Source organism: Alexandromys fortis, unplaced genomic scaffold, assembly GCF_014885135.2.
Source record: "Alexandromys fortis isolate MF-2015 unplaced genomic scaffold, M_Fortis_MF-2015_v1.1 scaffold_80, whole genome shotgun sequence".
Taxonomy (NCBI): domain Eukaryota; kingdom Metazoa; phylum Chordata; class Mammalia; order Rodentia; family Cricetidae; genus Alexandromys; species Alexandromys fortis.
In genome coordinates, this window is record NW_026068174.1 from 6791626 (window position 1) to 6806473 (window position 14848).

At 46.7% G+C, this 14848-nt stretch overlaps 1 protein-coding gene and 2 pseudogenes across 1 annotated transcript; 2 read left to right on the forward strand and 1 right to left on the reverse strand.

The window, feature by feature from the left end:
• The first annotated feature begins 79 nt into the window (after nt 1-79).
• On the forward strand, nt 80-6466 carry LOC126492394 (PRAME family member 8-like; annotated as a pseudogene).
• Nucleotides 6467-6784: 318 nt separating this feature from the next.
• On the forward strand, nt 6785-8163 carry LOC126492396 (oogenesin-1-like; annotated as a pseudogene).
• A 149-nt stretch (nt 8164-8312) lies between these two features.
• On the reverse strand, nt 8313-14848 carry Mrm3 (mitochondrial rRNA methyltransferase 3). Its single transcript, XM_050128801.1, has 4 exons — nt 14467-14848; nt 14016-14260; nt 11872-12039; nt 8313-9100 (listed from the first exon to the last, which is right to left on the reverse strand). Exons 1-4 carry the CDS (start codon nt 14778-14780, stop codon nt 8568-8570), a joined length of 1260 nt encoding a protein of 419 aa, XP_049984758.1. The 5' UTR covers nt 14781-14848; the 3' UTR covers nt 8313-8567.

Consider the following 14848-nt stretch of genomic DNA (forward strand, 5'->3'; position numbering starts at 1 on the left):
GGATGGGAGGGGGAATATTCTAGAACTTTTAAGAATCTAACAAACTGGGTCTGGGGACAGAGTTTGGTGGTAGGATGCTTCTCAAGCATGTGTAAGGCCCTGAGTTCAACACACACACACAGGCACACACACACAGGCGCGCGCGCACACACACACACACACACACACGTGCGCGCACACACATCACTTAAACATAAACATGGCCGTCTGTTTCTCTAATTGGTTTTTAGAAGGCAGGAAGCTGATTGGAGGCTCAGTTCTCCAACTGAAGACCTTGTCACAGACTTTGCTGTGTCCTTCCTTACGGGGAAGCTGAGCACTGACCCCTCCAAGGGGAGATATGGGAATCACCATGGGCCTCACCTCGAAGAATAGAGCAAGGGATGGGATGCCCAAGCCTAGCTCTTTCCTGGGGTTAGACGCTTCTCTGCCAGTGTCCCTGAGAGGGGTTATGAGGAACAAGACAAACTCTCTCCCTTGGGAAATGAACAGGCTTTCTGTCTGTGCCCTGTGTCCTGATTGCTTGGAAGGAAGGGATGGTGGCCCTCTCGTCAGCTAATTCCCTTTGAGGGCAGAAGAGAGGTCAAGAGGCACTGCCAGTCTCTGTTCTGTCTTGGTGGCCTGGGCTGGGCTGGCTCCGCGGAAGCACTAGCTCCTCCTGTCAGTTGGCTACACCAGCAGAGCTCCCTTTTAGAGTGGATGTGGGGGTTAGTCAGGACCACTGGGAAGGCTTAGTTCTGTACGGCTGCTACAGTGGGAGGAAAGTGCCGTGGACGGAACCTTTCATACGCACCAGTGAGCAATCCCTAAAGGTTACTGCAGCAGACCAAGTGGGTGGCATGCTAGCTCCCACCAAGCAGCTACAAGATACCTTCAAATTCTCCTTGCTAATTGGAAACAGGCTAAAGCACCAGCTGTGACACATCCACAGGCTTCCGCCGGCAGCAAGGGAAATGCCATGCCCTGCAGTTGGACGTGGGAAGGTAGCTATAAAAATGCCACTGTATAATTCCCAGGTCTGTGTTCAAAATGACCTCCGGAGCCCATTCCCACCGTAGACATCCTTTTTTCCTTCTTCTTCTTCTTCTTCTTCTTCTTCTTCTTCTTCTTCTTCTTCTTCTTCTTCTTCTTCTTCTTCTTCTTCTTCTTTTTATTTTTTTATTTTTTATTTTTATTTTTTGGTTTTCTGAGACAGGGTTTTTCTGTGTAGCCTTGCTATCCTGGAACTTGCTGTGTCGACCAGGCTGGCCTCAAACTCACAGAGATCCACGTGCCTCTGCCTCTTGAGTGCTGGGATTAAAGGTGCGTGCCAGCATGTCCTGGCACACTTTTTCTTTGTTTCTTGAGACCAAGTCTTACTCTAAAGCCTAGGCTGGCCCAGAAAACCCCTTGTAGCTTCAGCCACTGTGTAGGCTCACTTCAGATTCACGGCAGTGTTCCTGCTGCAGGCTCCCAAGTGTTGGGAAGGCATGAGCTACAATACCCAGCAAGAGAAGACATTTCACCTGCCTTCATACATAAAAGATCAAAGGATAGCCTGGAATCCAAGCACCAGGGAGAAAGAAAGGAGGGTCATAAGTTCAAAACCAGCCTGGACTTCAAGGCAACACTGTCTCAGAACGCCAAAAATAATAAACAAATGCATACGAGGAAAAGGACATGTGTGAGGATAATGATGGAAAGGGGCAGATGGAACCAGCTTCCTCTCCAGGAGTCAGGTGGTGTCTCTTCCCTCCTGCCTCCCCCCCCCCCACGCATGATTTTGAAACCAGTGGCCATCGCATACTCCAGCATAAGGAGCTTTTTGGCAAGCTTCAAGTAGTAATTTTTCGCCAGACTTTGTTTTTTCCTGTTGCCTAATTAAAGGCACGAAAAAGCTGTTCCCCTCCTGCTCCCATGCTCGGAGCAGCAAGCGGAAGCTAGCAAGGAGAGCGACAGCAGAATAGGGCTAGAAACGGGGCTGTAGGACTCGCAATGGCAGTTTTTAAGGGGAGCGGAGAGAAAACATGGACATGTGAGGACATGTGAAAATGCTACACAGGGAGTAACCTGAGCTAACATCTGGCCCCATGTGCGGAAGTAGTCACATTCTATACACAGGGACATGTCTTCTGCCAGCCTGCCTCAGCACCAGAATGCCACAGAGGTACAAATGGTAGGGTGGCAATGCCCGGGGCTGCAAAGGTTCAGGAGTGCCCCTCTCCACTCTCACTGTGGGGCCAGGGGCTGACAGGAGACCCCAAGCTCACCAGGACCTTACAAAGTTTGATCCACAATGGTTATACTAACGGGATTACCTCATTGGCATTCCTTATTGCCAAAGCCTCTAAGCAGGCTGCTTAGGGAACTTTCTCGGGGATCGCTGTTTACTGACTTCATTCTTAACAGCAGCGGCCTGTGGGCATATGTGGTAGGCTTTCCAGGAACAAAAGGTTGTACCTGCAATTATATCGTGCTTCTGCTTTGTGGCGGTGAACTCCGCTTCAGGGGAATCGGAACATAAGAATTCTCCATACTCTTTATGGTAAAAAGATGAAGGCAAGTTTCCTGGGTTCATTCCTGTAGCTCTGATAAAAAACACCCCGACAAAACAACTGACAGAAGAGTTCCAGGGTGCAGTCCGTCAGAGCCGGAAGCCATTCCTACAACAGAGGATCCCAAGAGGACACCCATGGGCGCGTCTAGACATGCACATAGGCCGACCTTATCTAGGTCATTGAGATTCCTTTCCCAGGTGACCATAGACAGTGAGTGGACATTTAAAAGTAACCACTGTGGAGTGGGGGGGGGGCGGGGGAGCTGTAGTGTTTTGGAATCCTTCCCAAGCCAGGAATTGTATTAGCTGATGTGGGCAGAACGCATTCTGAAGAACAGTTGGGATTTTCTTTATGAGTATCAACTCTTAAAAGCCACCATCCCTACAGGCAAATGTGCTGCCCGAAGAAGTCTTCAGTGGTGCTAGGGCTGGGCTCTGGATGCTCAGACATCAAATATCAAGCATATGGACTACAGTTTAAAATGCAGTCTTCCACACACACACTCAGGGCTTCGTCTGTGTGTCTGTCTGTCCCTTCTCATCCCAGATGAGTGAGAAGGAAGGCCAGTGGGGTGACCCCTGCTGCAGCTCTCACTAGCCCCACCTCCCGACCTTTGATGGATTCCACTCACTGAGCGAGCAGCAGCCCTGGTGGGGGACCACCCCAACTCTGGGTGACACAGCTGGGAGTCTCTATACAAAGCAGAGGAAGCTCAGGGCCAAGCCCCAGACCACCGGGCCCCTGAGCATCAACAGTGTCTCCCGAGACTCCAGCTTGCAGCTGTGACCGCAGCTGCTCAGATGGGACATGGCTCCGTTCACAAACAGTTCATCTGTTAATCTGTCTCCTAGGTTATTTCACTTGTGTGTTCGCTCATTCGTGGAGTGAAAGGGAGAAGAGGACAGTGTTGTAGTTTAACAGCAGCATACGTCCTTAAACCAAACAAGATGAGCCCAAGGGACAGGAGCTCCACAGAGCAGCTGGGGAGGCAGCTGGGTGGAGGCAGGGGCCTCGTGGCCTCTAGTACAACCCATGGTCAGAGGATCCTGGGTAGATGCTGTTTCTGGGACTCTGGCCCAGCTTGGGTGGCAGAGAATCGGGGGTTTCTGTGAACTCCAGAGCAAGTGGTGGTAGATCTCCAGGGGTGTTCTACCCTACCCCATGCCCAAGTGACCAGATTCTCACCAATTAGCAGCTGGATGAGGGAAGGGATGAAGGAGTGGCTTCCCTCCCCTGCCCTGCAGCTCTGGCCAGCTCCCCACGACAGGAACGCACTGGGACACCAGTGTTCTCCCAGAGACTAGACATGGAAACTGTGCCAGTTTTGCCACTTCTTGTTAATGTCCACGTTCTCTTGACTTCAGATGAGCTGAGATCCAAGCTTGCAATGATCTTTGGCAGAGAGAGACAGGACTCCATTTAACAACTTAAACCCAGGGCAAGTCCCATCTCTTTGGTTTGAGAAACCCTTTCTGAGGTGTGCTCGCCACCTTGTGGCCAGAGCCACTGCTACAGCTAGGCTCCCTGCAAAACCAGGCTGGAGCCTTGGCCACATGTCACAATGCTTCTCTTGCAGCCATTGGCAGTTTTCATATCATGGACTGCTGCTCAGTTTTATTCCTGATTCCTTGGGAAACAATGATAGAACCATTCCTTGTTCTCAAAAATGAGAATTCATAATAGTGATTTTCCATTTTCAATCAGCAAGAACTAGTTTTTTTTTTTTCCCCAAAAGACTATTTTGTTATTGTTATGTTTTTCTAGACAGGGTTTCTCTGTGTAGCTCTGGCTGTCCTGAAACTCAATCTGTAGACCAGGCTGGCCTCTAACACAGAGATCCTCCTGGCTCTGCCTCCTGAGTGCTGTATCACCATCGCCCGGCTCAAATCTATTCTTCGAGGTTGCAGTAGTGTTTAGAATGGATCCCAATCTCCAGCATACCCACCCTTCCCATGGTCACTCAGCAGGTGCTACTACCTGCATTGGCCTTCTCCTCCCTGGCTGTATTCTGGGAGGTTAAGGACCTTGCCTTTCCCTGGGGATCTGAGGGCATGTACTCATCACTACAGAGATGAAAGGAGACACTAAGGGACTGGGAATGTGGCTCAGTTGGCAGAGTGCTAATCTAGTGCACATGGAAGCTCTGTTTGAGCCCCAGCACTGCATTTATTGGGCATGGTGTTCCCACAGCTGTAATCCCAGCTCTCAGAAGGTGGAGTCAGGAGGACCAGGAGTTGAAGGAGGCCATCCTTACATACAGTCTTTGAAGCCAGCCTGGGCTACATGGCATTCTATCTCAAACTAAAGAGAGACATAGAGAAAGAGGAAAAGGCATCTATTGGCCACACTTAAATGTAACCTTTGGGGGGGGGGTTGAGTCTAGCCTTTAATTGATGAGCCATCTCTCCAAACTAAATGTAACTTTTTGATGTAGTCCTATATTTAATAGGAAATTATTTTCCACTCTCCTGCAATCAGACACAGAGACAGTGACTAGGACATGACCTATACAGAGGATGTATAGGTAAAAATGCTCCTTTTTGGCTTGTTGTTATTATTATTATTATGTTTTTAAAAGATTTATTTATTATATATATACAGTGTTCTGCTTGCATGTGTCCTTGCAGGTCAGAAGATGGTATCAGATCTCATTAGAGATGGTTGTGAGCCTCCCTGTGGTTGCTGGGAATTGAACTTACAACTTCTGGAAGAATAGTCAGTGCTTTTAATCACTGAGCCATCTCTCCAGACCCTTGTGGATGATTTTTAAATATAGGTATTTACAAAGCCATGGGGATCATCTATTGGTATTGTCACCCTTATTCAACCTCAGAAAAGTTACAATCTCAAAACTAGTGGAGATGCTAGATCTTAGGAAGAATTTTGATATGGTGAGAGTTGGCTCAGTGGTTCCCTGCACCGACATGGTGGTTCACGGCCATCCATAACTCCAGTTCCAGGGCATCTGACACCCTCTTCGGACCTCTCCTGGTAACAGGCATACACATAGTGCACATACATGCAGATATACACTCATATAAGAAAAATAAAGGAGAGCCATGTAGCCTGGCCGGAGACAGACGCCAGAACTCTACCTGGATCAGGATCCTGAAAACCAGTCAGAATGGGTAGCCAGGCCCCACCCACACTCATGCAGCTGGCAAGACAGACACTGCTGAGGGAGGGAGCTTTATTTCTGTTCTGGAGGACCTGCCTGTGGGGCTGTTCCAGCGATGTTTGAGGGTGCCTTCACTGACAGACGTACAAACATCCTGAGGGCCATGGTGCGTGCCTGGTTGTTCCCATGCCTTCCTGCAGGAGCCCTGATAAAGGACCCCTACCTGGAGACTTTGAAAGCTCTGCTTGCTGGACTAGATCTGTTGACTACAGAGGTTTATCCCAGGACGTCGAAACTCAGAGTGCTTGATTTGATGAATGTGCGCCTTGACTTCTGGAACTTTAGGGCTGGAACTCACGAAGGTGACTGCCCACCAAACATCATGAGTCAAATGCAGTCAGTGGAGATCTGGCCTAACTCTGGGATGGAGAAACATTTTATGGTAGTAATGATCCTGAACTCATGAAGGCCAGTTTCAGTGAATGGGACCCATATTTGTGGTGGGCCCAGCATCGAAAGATTCTACTCATTTATGCTGCAGAAAGCTGAAAAGTTAGAATTCACCCATCTTCACTGCCGTATAGATCTTCAGAATGGTAGATGTAGACTATATCCTGGAGCTGCAGCTGAGCCAGTGGTGGCTTGAATCCATGGCACACCTCTTCCCTTACCTGGGCAGATGAGAAATCTTCACATGCTTGTGCTAGAGGGAATTCAGAAGCCCTTCGGGTTTGCTGCTTCTGAAGAGCAGGAATTTGTTGTCAGAGGTTTCTGTCCTGCCCGGTCCCACAGCCATTTAGTCCCAAAATAAACACACAGAGGCCTACGTTATAAACTGATTGGCCTATTAGCTCATGTTCCTTATTAACTAATTCTAACATCTTACATTAACCCATTATTCTTGTCTGTTTTCACCACATGGCTTGGGACCTTTTTCGGCGAGGCAGTCACATCTTGTGTCCTGTGTCTGGGTCATGACTGCGGAGTCTTTCCTATTCCCAGAATCCTCTTGTTCTTGTTGCCTCACCTATACTTCCTGCCTAGTATAATCAGTGTTTTATTAAGAATAATACAAGTGATAGGATAAAAAAAAACATTGCCCATTGTCCCACAGTAGGAATTGGTAAGCATGTTGCTTTCTCAGTTCTCCAAACTCTCCTGTCTCCAGAATCTCTACATAAGTGATTGCTACTTCTTATAAGGCCACCTTGAAGAGTGGCTCAGGTCCTGAAAACCCCTTTAGAGACCCTGCCCATCACTGCTGCTGCCTCTCACAATCAGACTTGGGTTACCTGAGTCAGTGCCTGAACATCTGTGAGCTCAGACATCTGAACCTGAGTGCCCTAAGCCCCTTGGGGTTCTCTCTGAGAGAATCACAAGTACCCTGCAAACCCTGGAGTTGGAGTGTGGCATGAGGGACTGCCATTTCAATGTGATCGTGCCTGCCCTGAGCCAATGCTCCCAGCTTACCAAGGTCAACTGCTATCATAATGATATCTCTCTGCTTGTCCCAAAGAACCTTCTACATCACACAGCCAAGCTGAGCAAGCTGACCCCTCTGGAATGCTGACTCCATGACAATACTTAGATTCAAGCAACTTTGTCCCGAGCTGTCCCTGGATATACTCAGGACCAAAAGGCAGGCGAAGAAAGTTTCCTTTGCTACAAGAACCTGCTGGGTCTATTTTCAAGCCTGTTCCTATGGCCTGGAGGACAGACTTTGCCTGTCATTAAGGAGGATAAGGTTGCTTCTGGTACTGGGAACCAAAGCCCTAGTGTAGGGAGTGTGTGTGCACTGTGTGCATCCTTGATTGCATGTAAGAAATGTGCTGAGTTTGTAGACTGCTAGTGTGTCTGCAGCACACAGCACACGTATTCCCAGTATTTCAACACCCATTTCTTTCCCCATCACCCTAATAAGGTCCATGTCATGGAATCTTATGCACCGGTCTCTCATCAAGAGGATCTAGAGCACATGGTTCACAATGTTCAATATATTGGAAAGGCAATGGTGTGCAAAGGGTTTGGACCACAGGGACTGTGGCTGACATGGAGAACAATAAGATGAGGGAACAGGAGACAGGTGGAATAAGAGACAATTATGCGTTTCTAAATGATCTGACATCAGAGAGACCATTCTTCTAAATGCTTTTCTGGTGACTATTAACGTACAGTGGGACCCTGGGAGCCTGGAAGAGTACTGTTTGGTTTGTTTCATAATTAGTGATTGTTGGGGACACAGAAAGGATGTTTTGTGTTCACAGAGCATTAATAATATATCAGGAATTTAGATGGTCAGTTGTGGCGCATGCCTTGGCAGAAGCAGGTAGATCTCTGAGTTCAGGGCCAGCCTGGTCTACAGGGTGAGTTCCAGGACTGCCAGGACTGTTATGTAGAGAAACCCTGTCTCAAAAAAAAAAAAAAAGGAATGCCAGGAATCTTAATCATGCAGGGTGTCTCCTAAATGGAGATTAAAAAAAAAAAAAATCAGTGCCTACATTCCATCTAGAAAACCCAGAGTAGAGTTAGTTAAGGACCTGATGAGTTTCTGCTATCTGTGTGGGCAGATGCGCTGGGATCAAATAAGCTTTCAGTGGTTTTCCTTACAACACTGAGGACATGCTTTTAGTATACTCATAATTTTAAATCCACTGCTAGTGGGGAAGCTATTCAAAACTGTTTATTTATTTACATTCCAAATAAAGGCAAACATACTTTTCAATTAAAAAAATTTTTTTTAACCTTTGTTAATGAGGAACAGCAGAAATTAGAAGACATTCATATTTTTCCAGTAACCACATAATGGTGGCAATGTCTAACATCATTCCAGTGCACCTTGGCAGGGCCTCCTAACACCATTCCAGTGCAGCAGGCGCTGGAGACACCCTCCCACTAAGGATTTCTGTGGTCCTTCAGTGGTAACTCCTGTCCTTGCTCAAGTCTTCCACCTTTATCCTCAGCTGCCTTTTCCCTTCAAAGAGCAGGATGCTCGCAGCCATGGCTGAATTCAGGCTGTCCACTCCAGGTACAACAGGGATCAGCAGTCTCCTGCCCCCAGTACTCTCAGCCAATTGCAGGGATTCCAGGCTCACTCCATGTGTCTCCCCACCTATCACCACAGCTGCTGGCGCTTCTGTCCAGTCCAAGTCGTAACTCTGGACCTCGAGTTTGGGAAGCCAGTCTTTTCTGGTTTCAGTGTCTAGGTCCTCTTCTTCATACTTGTGAAACTTCAGGAATCGCCGATCACATGTCCAGTCACGGTCACTAGCTTTATTAGATGTCTGAACCTGAGCATAGAGACCACAGTTGTCCGCCACATGGACTCGGGTGTCAGGGGGTAAGTGATTGGGCACTGTTTCCCATTCCAAATTGTTTACAATGGGCACCTGGAAATGTGCTCCCATGCCTGCCCGGATCACTTTAGGCTCCCAAGCATCCACACAGCCTAGAAAACAAAAGATATAATTGTGACTTTACAAACCCTTCCTACACTACAAAGGGAACTCTGAAGTAAATCCCTTTCATTCTAACCAGGAGATAAACCAAGAGTTTTCCATTAGAGCAAGAATGTCCCATTTAATGACACTGAGCAGCAAAGGGGAAGATTGACTGCTCCTAGTGCTGGAGCAGACTTTGTTCATCTCATTGTGCACAGTGCCGGGCACTGCAAAGGATGCAACAGGGACGAGAATATCACCACAGACCTCTGGGGACTCAAGATGTCAACTGGGTGAGGGTACTGGCAAAACACTGAATCAGGTGACTGTAGTATCAGTGAGAAAGCATGAATGGGGTAAAAGATAACTCTAAACAAAGTCAGGTTTACCAGAAAAAACACTAAACATCTAAGAGACCATGACACCGAGCTGGCTCCTACAGGACAGAGGATCTTGCTGGAGAGAGGTCCAGGCAGAGGACAAAGAGACAGGGAGGGAGCAAGCATGCCTCTGATAGGCAGGGTGGGGTAGAACAGGAAGCAGGAGCCAGACAGTGGCCAGCATAATGGAAGTAGAGTGTATTAGACTGAGGAGTACAGAATTTTAGTAAGAGTATGCCACCAAAGGATTTGAGCAAACCAGTGACAGATCTGACTGTTTTTTAGAAATACCCATTGACTTCAGTGTTCAGTCTGGACAAGAGCAGACTCCTTCTACTAACAATGGGCAAATCAGGTAGAAAGTTCATGTAGCAATCCAGGAGGAAGCAGGAGCCCAAACTAAGTGGTAGCTCTGTCCCTGCCTCAGGCCGTCCGTCCACAGATGGCAGTGAGAAGGCCAGAGGAACCTATTCTGACACAGTCACATCCAGTAAGGGCTCCTCTGTGTTGGCTGCCCAGCAGATACTGACTTCTCCTTGTGCCTATTCTCACCACAGGCAAACTGAAGGAGGGCATCTCACCATCTCATAAGGTTTCCTTGTGACAAGTTATTTTAAGAGTTAACTTGTCAAACTTAAGGTAGCATCACTCAGACTAACTCTCAGAGGAGGCCAAGACACAGAGGATGTACCCAGGCCTAGACATATCCCCCACCTATATGGGCTTTGCCATGCACTACAGGGAACCAGAGATGGGAGCTGGGCTATAGGCCAAGGTGAAGAAAGGGACTAGATGGGCCTAGATTTGAGAGAGCAGCTGTCTAGTTTCACTCCTTCATCCAGTACAGAGTAAGGAAAAGATGAGAGCCCCCCCCTCCTTATATCCTTGACGCCGGGCATTACACCCAGTGAAGAATATCCTATTCTTCCCACCTCCTTCATACCGGCCAGTGGAAACAAGTGAAAACGGTACAGGCTAGGAACACATCCCCAGAACCACAACTGCTATCAGAGCACTCGGCAGCGGAGTAAGTGGGGCACTGAAGATGGAGCACCAGCAACTAGGTCTCACACTGCCACAGAACTGTACTTGGACAGTGTGAGTCACAGGAGAGTTGAAAGGAGCAATTTAGGCAAGTCTCAGCAATGGCTGTACTATAGTTTATATTTAATAGCAGCTTGGGTGTTTCTGATGAGTGATATGCTCCCTCCCCTCCCAGGGTATAACAGGCATTTTTGACATGTCTCAACTGCTAGCCGGGTTTGTTTAAAAACAAGCCTATTAATCCCCTCCTGGTGAGAAAAGACACACACGTAATAAGGTTAATTTGTGTGTGACTTGTGTAACTACATTTCCCCAAGGCTAAGAAAGATGTACCAGGACACATAATCACTCTGGTGACAGCTTTCCTTCCCCAGGACTCAGAACTCAAGGGTCAGGAAGGTGTCGTGGGGTACTTGTACACCTTATGAAAATGTATTGCTGTGACTGGTGTAATAAAAAGCTGAACGGTCACTAGCTAGATAGGAGGTATAGGGAAAAAGAAGACAGCGTCACCAGCCAAATGCAGAGGATGGAACATGGGTAGCACTGAGAGATGAGGTAGCAAGCCAGGTGACAGAACATAGATTAAAATAAACGGATTAATTTAAGTTATAAGAGCTAGTGGGACAAGCCGAGCTAAGACCAAGCTTTTATAATCAATAAGTCTCCATGTTGTTATTTGTGAGCTGGATGAGCCCCCAATCCTACTACAGAGAGCTCACATACCCAACACTTTGAGAACTCAAGATAAACACAGGATCTGAAACTAAGTGCTAAATTCGGCATATAAATAATTAATGTACATTTATAGGATTGGAATCTATTTCTTCACTCCAATGACTTAAAACTCTGAAACAGTTCAGCAGGTCTCAAAATAATTTTAAAGGAGAAGCAACATTTACTGAATCCTTATTTGCATCATTTCAAGAATCTTAAAAAACAAACAAACACCAATGATGAGGAAGATTTTATTATTCCCACTTTACAGATGAGGGATTGACATTTAGCGTATTGTACACAGTTTGCCCAGGGCAGATCAAAGAGCCAGAGCCATGAGTGTCTGTCAGGAATCCGAACTCACTTAGAAGTGGCCAGCAAAACTACCAGGGAAGAGATGCTTTCTCCTTGCTGGAGAGATGGCTCAGCATTTCAGAGTGCATTCTGCTCCTGCAGAGAACCTTACAAAAGGGGCTTGACTCCCAGAACCCAAGTGGACAGCTCACAACTGCCTACCTACAGCTCCAGGGGATCCTGTACCTCTCACTTCTGCAAGCACCTGCACTTGCCCACACACAGACATACACATAATTAAAAATAAAATAAACCTTAAAAAAAAAAAAAAGAGGTGTCCTTACCTTTGGTGAGTAAGACTTTACTGCAGCCTGCTCCAGCTGCAGATCTCAGAATTGTCCCCAGGTTCCCAGGGTCACGGAGATTGTCACAAATCAACACTAAAGGCAGTGAATGGTGAAGCTGAGTCTTTGGATATGTCATCTTAACAGGGTCAGGTTTGGCAAAAATCCCTGAAGAAACAACACAAGAAATTTGCTTGTCTTGAGTGGGCATGAGAATGGCTTGACTTTTTTGTGTATTTATCTTTCTTTATGTAGTCACAATTACCTCTTCTGACCTCAGTAGCCCCAGGCACACACATGGTACACATACATACATGCAGCAAAGCACTCATACAAATAACATTTTAAAATTAAAAATGTCATCTATATAACCTATATCTATAAGCAAATAAACTCTCATTTTGTAATCTGCTCACCTTACTCAATGTATCTTTAAAAACTTTACCATGACAGTATATTGGCAGCTACTGTATTTTTCTATGTTGTAATATTTTGTAATATGATAATATGTCAAAGTTTAGCTCTTTTCATATTGACAGATTAAGATTTAAAATTTTCCCCCTTTCAACAAAATCGCTACAGTGAGAGTGCCCACAGAGGACTCCCTCTATAGAAGTCTGGAAACTTCTCTGAGACAACCTCCTGTAAGTGAAATGCAGAAACAGTGCATGGATTCTCTTAATGTTAACAAATGGCATGAACTGCTATGGTACTCTATCCATATTCAATGATAAATATCTGCCGCCTCGCTCAAAGCCTGTTAACAAAGGACATATTTACTTTCAACTCTTGCCACTTTGATAGGAAAAAAAATCCCACTTCACTATTTTAATTTGCATTGCCCTGATTCCTAGGGAGGTGAACGTCTTCTGCACGCACTGGCTATTTGTGACCCCTTTACATTAGGTGTCTTTATGTTTTCTTTTCCCCAAACTGTCTTGCTGCTGTAACCTTTCTCCATTTTCCTACGGGGGTTTTGTTTTACTTAATTTGTAGACTTAGCCTAAATATTTAAACATTAGCCACATAGCTGTCCTTTATTGCACTGTCTTAAAATTTAAACAACTATTCTCAGGAAATAAGTTTGTTAAAGTAATGACTCTCCTTCTAAACAGCCCAGCCCAGAGAATCACTACCTCAGAGACCCGTGCAAGGGCTACATCCTGACGGAGCTGTGGGGCTGGAGGACTGAGCCGTTTGTGAGGTCGGCTGAGGTCAGAAGCATGGCAAGTTTAGGTAGAGCAGAATCGATTCCTACAGTGACCGTTCTAGCCTCACTCTAACACACAGACACGAGCAGCTAGGGAGCTTAGAACAATGAAAGCCCGAGTGGTTTCCTTGATGAAAATTCTCTCATTTAATGAACTCTGCACTGCTTATGAAAGTATACAGTTGTGAGGGCAGTATCTGGGGGAAAGAGAGAAACTGGACAAGAAGCTGAAGATGAACTTGCAGTAATTCTCCAAGATTGCTTAACAGGTAAAGGTACACTGCTGTCATGCCTGATGACCTGAGAGGAATGTCCAGGACTCACACAGTGGAGAGAAAAACTGATTCTCACAGATTGTCTTCTGACCCATGCACATATAAACACAAAGTAAGTAAAATGGTTTTTTTGTATTTCGATTTTTGTTTGTTTGTTTGTTGTTTTGAGACAGGGTTTCACTATGTAGTTCTGGCTGTCCTGGAACTCACTCTGTAGACCAGGCTGGCCTCAACCTCACAGAGATTCGCCTGCATCTACCTCCTGAGTGCTGCAATTAAAGGTCATAAAGCAAGCAAACAAACAACTGGGCACAGTGGTACACACACCTGTGATTCCCCCGGAAGGAGGCAGAAGCAGCAGTATTAGTGTTTCAGTTATCCTCAGTTACACACGCAGTCTTAAGCCAGCCTGGACTACATGAAACTTTGTCAAAAATAAACAAAAAGCACTACAATAAAAACCAGTGAGAAAGTAGTGCATTAATGGTGATGCACACCTTTAATCCTATATTTTCAGATATCTAAGATTAGCCAATATCATTTTAAATTTGATTTAAATAAAATTTGTTGCCCTAAGACAAGTATGAAGAACAAAGCCTAGGATAGTACACTTGTACGAAAAAGAAATTCTGGATATTGATATACTGTAAATCACTGACCCATTATTCCTTGCGGCGTTACTAGGTCGGACCAATCCTTGATATCTTCAAATTTCACTTTAATGAGGCTGACACCTTTCAGTTTATCCACCGGCAACTCCTTGACATATTCCAGACGGCTGAAAAAGAACACCTTCGGCACAGCTCCAGCCTTGAGAGCGTCTGCAATCAGCCTGCGACCTTCCAGGAGGATCTTCCCTTGCTTTTCCCGAAAAGACCTGGACTTAACTATTGTCATGACACTGCTGCAGATAGAAACGGGGAAGAGCGATTATTAACGTTCTCGCCCTGGGACACAAGTAGTTCTAACAGGCACGCAGAGCTTGGCGGAGGCACAGACCTCAAACCTCCACCCCCCTTTTTTTTCTCACAGTAGAAACCTAAGAGCCAGAGGCTCTGCTGTGGGGCAGGAAGAGAAGCGGGAATGGTCGACAAGCTCAAGACACATTACCTTAGCCTCCTGTCCCCGGGAATGGCCTTGTCATAGCGAAGCCCTGTTTCTTCCCAGGAGTGAGGTGTCTGGGATGGGGATGTCTCAAGAGGGTGTTTAAGTCGCTGCTCCTGAGAAGCGGCCTCAGGGACCGCCTTGCGAGGCTGCTTGTCAGGAGCACGCTTCCGTTCCTCCACCTGTCCAGAGGGAAGCAGCACTCTCACCGGGCTGCGCCGCAGCGCCCGGACCCAGCGCCGCGCCTCGAGGTCCCGAGCCTGGACCACCCGCAGCAATGGTCTCATGGAATACCACGTAACCTTCGCGGGCGCGGCCATCTTGGCTACACCGCGCGCGACCTCAAGTGAGCACGCTGTCGAGTACTAGTGACGTCACGCGACGGTCT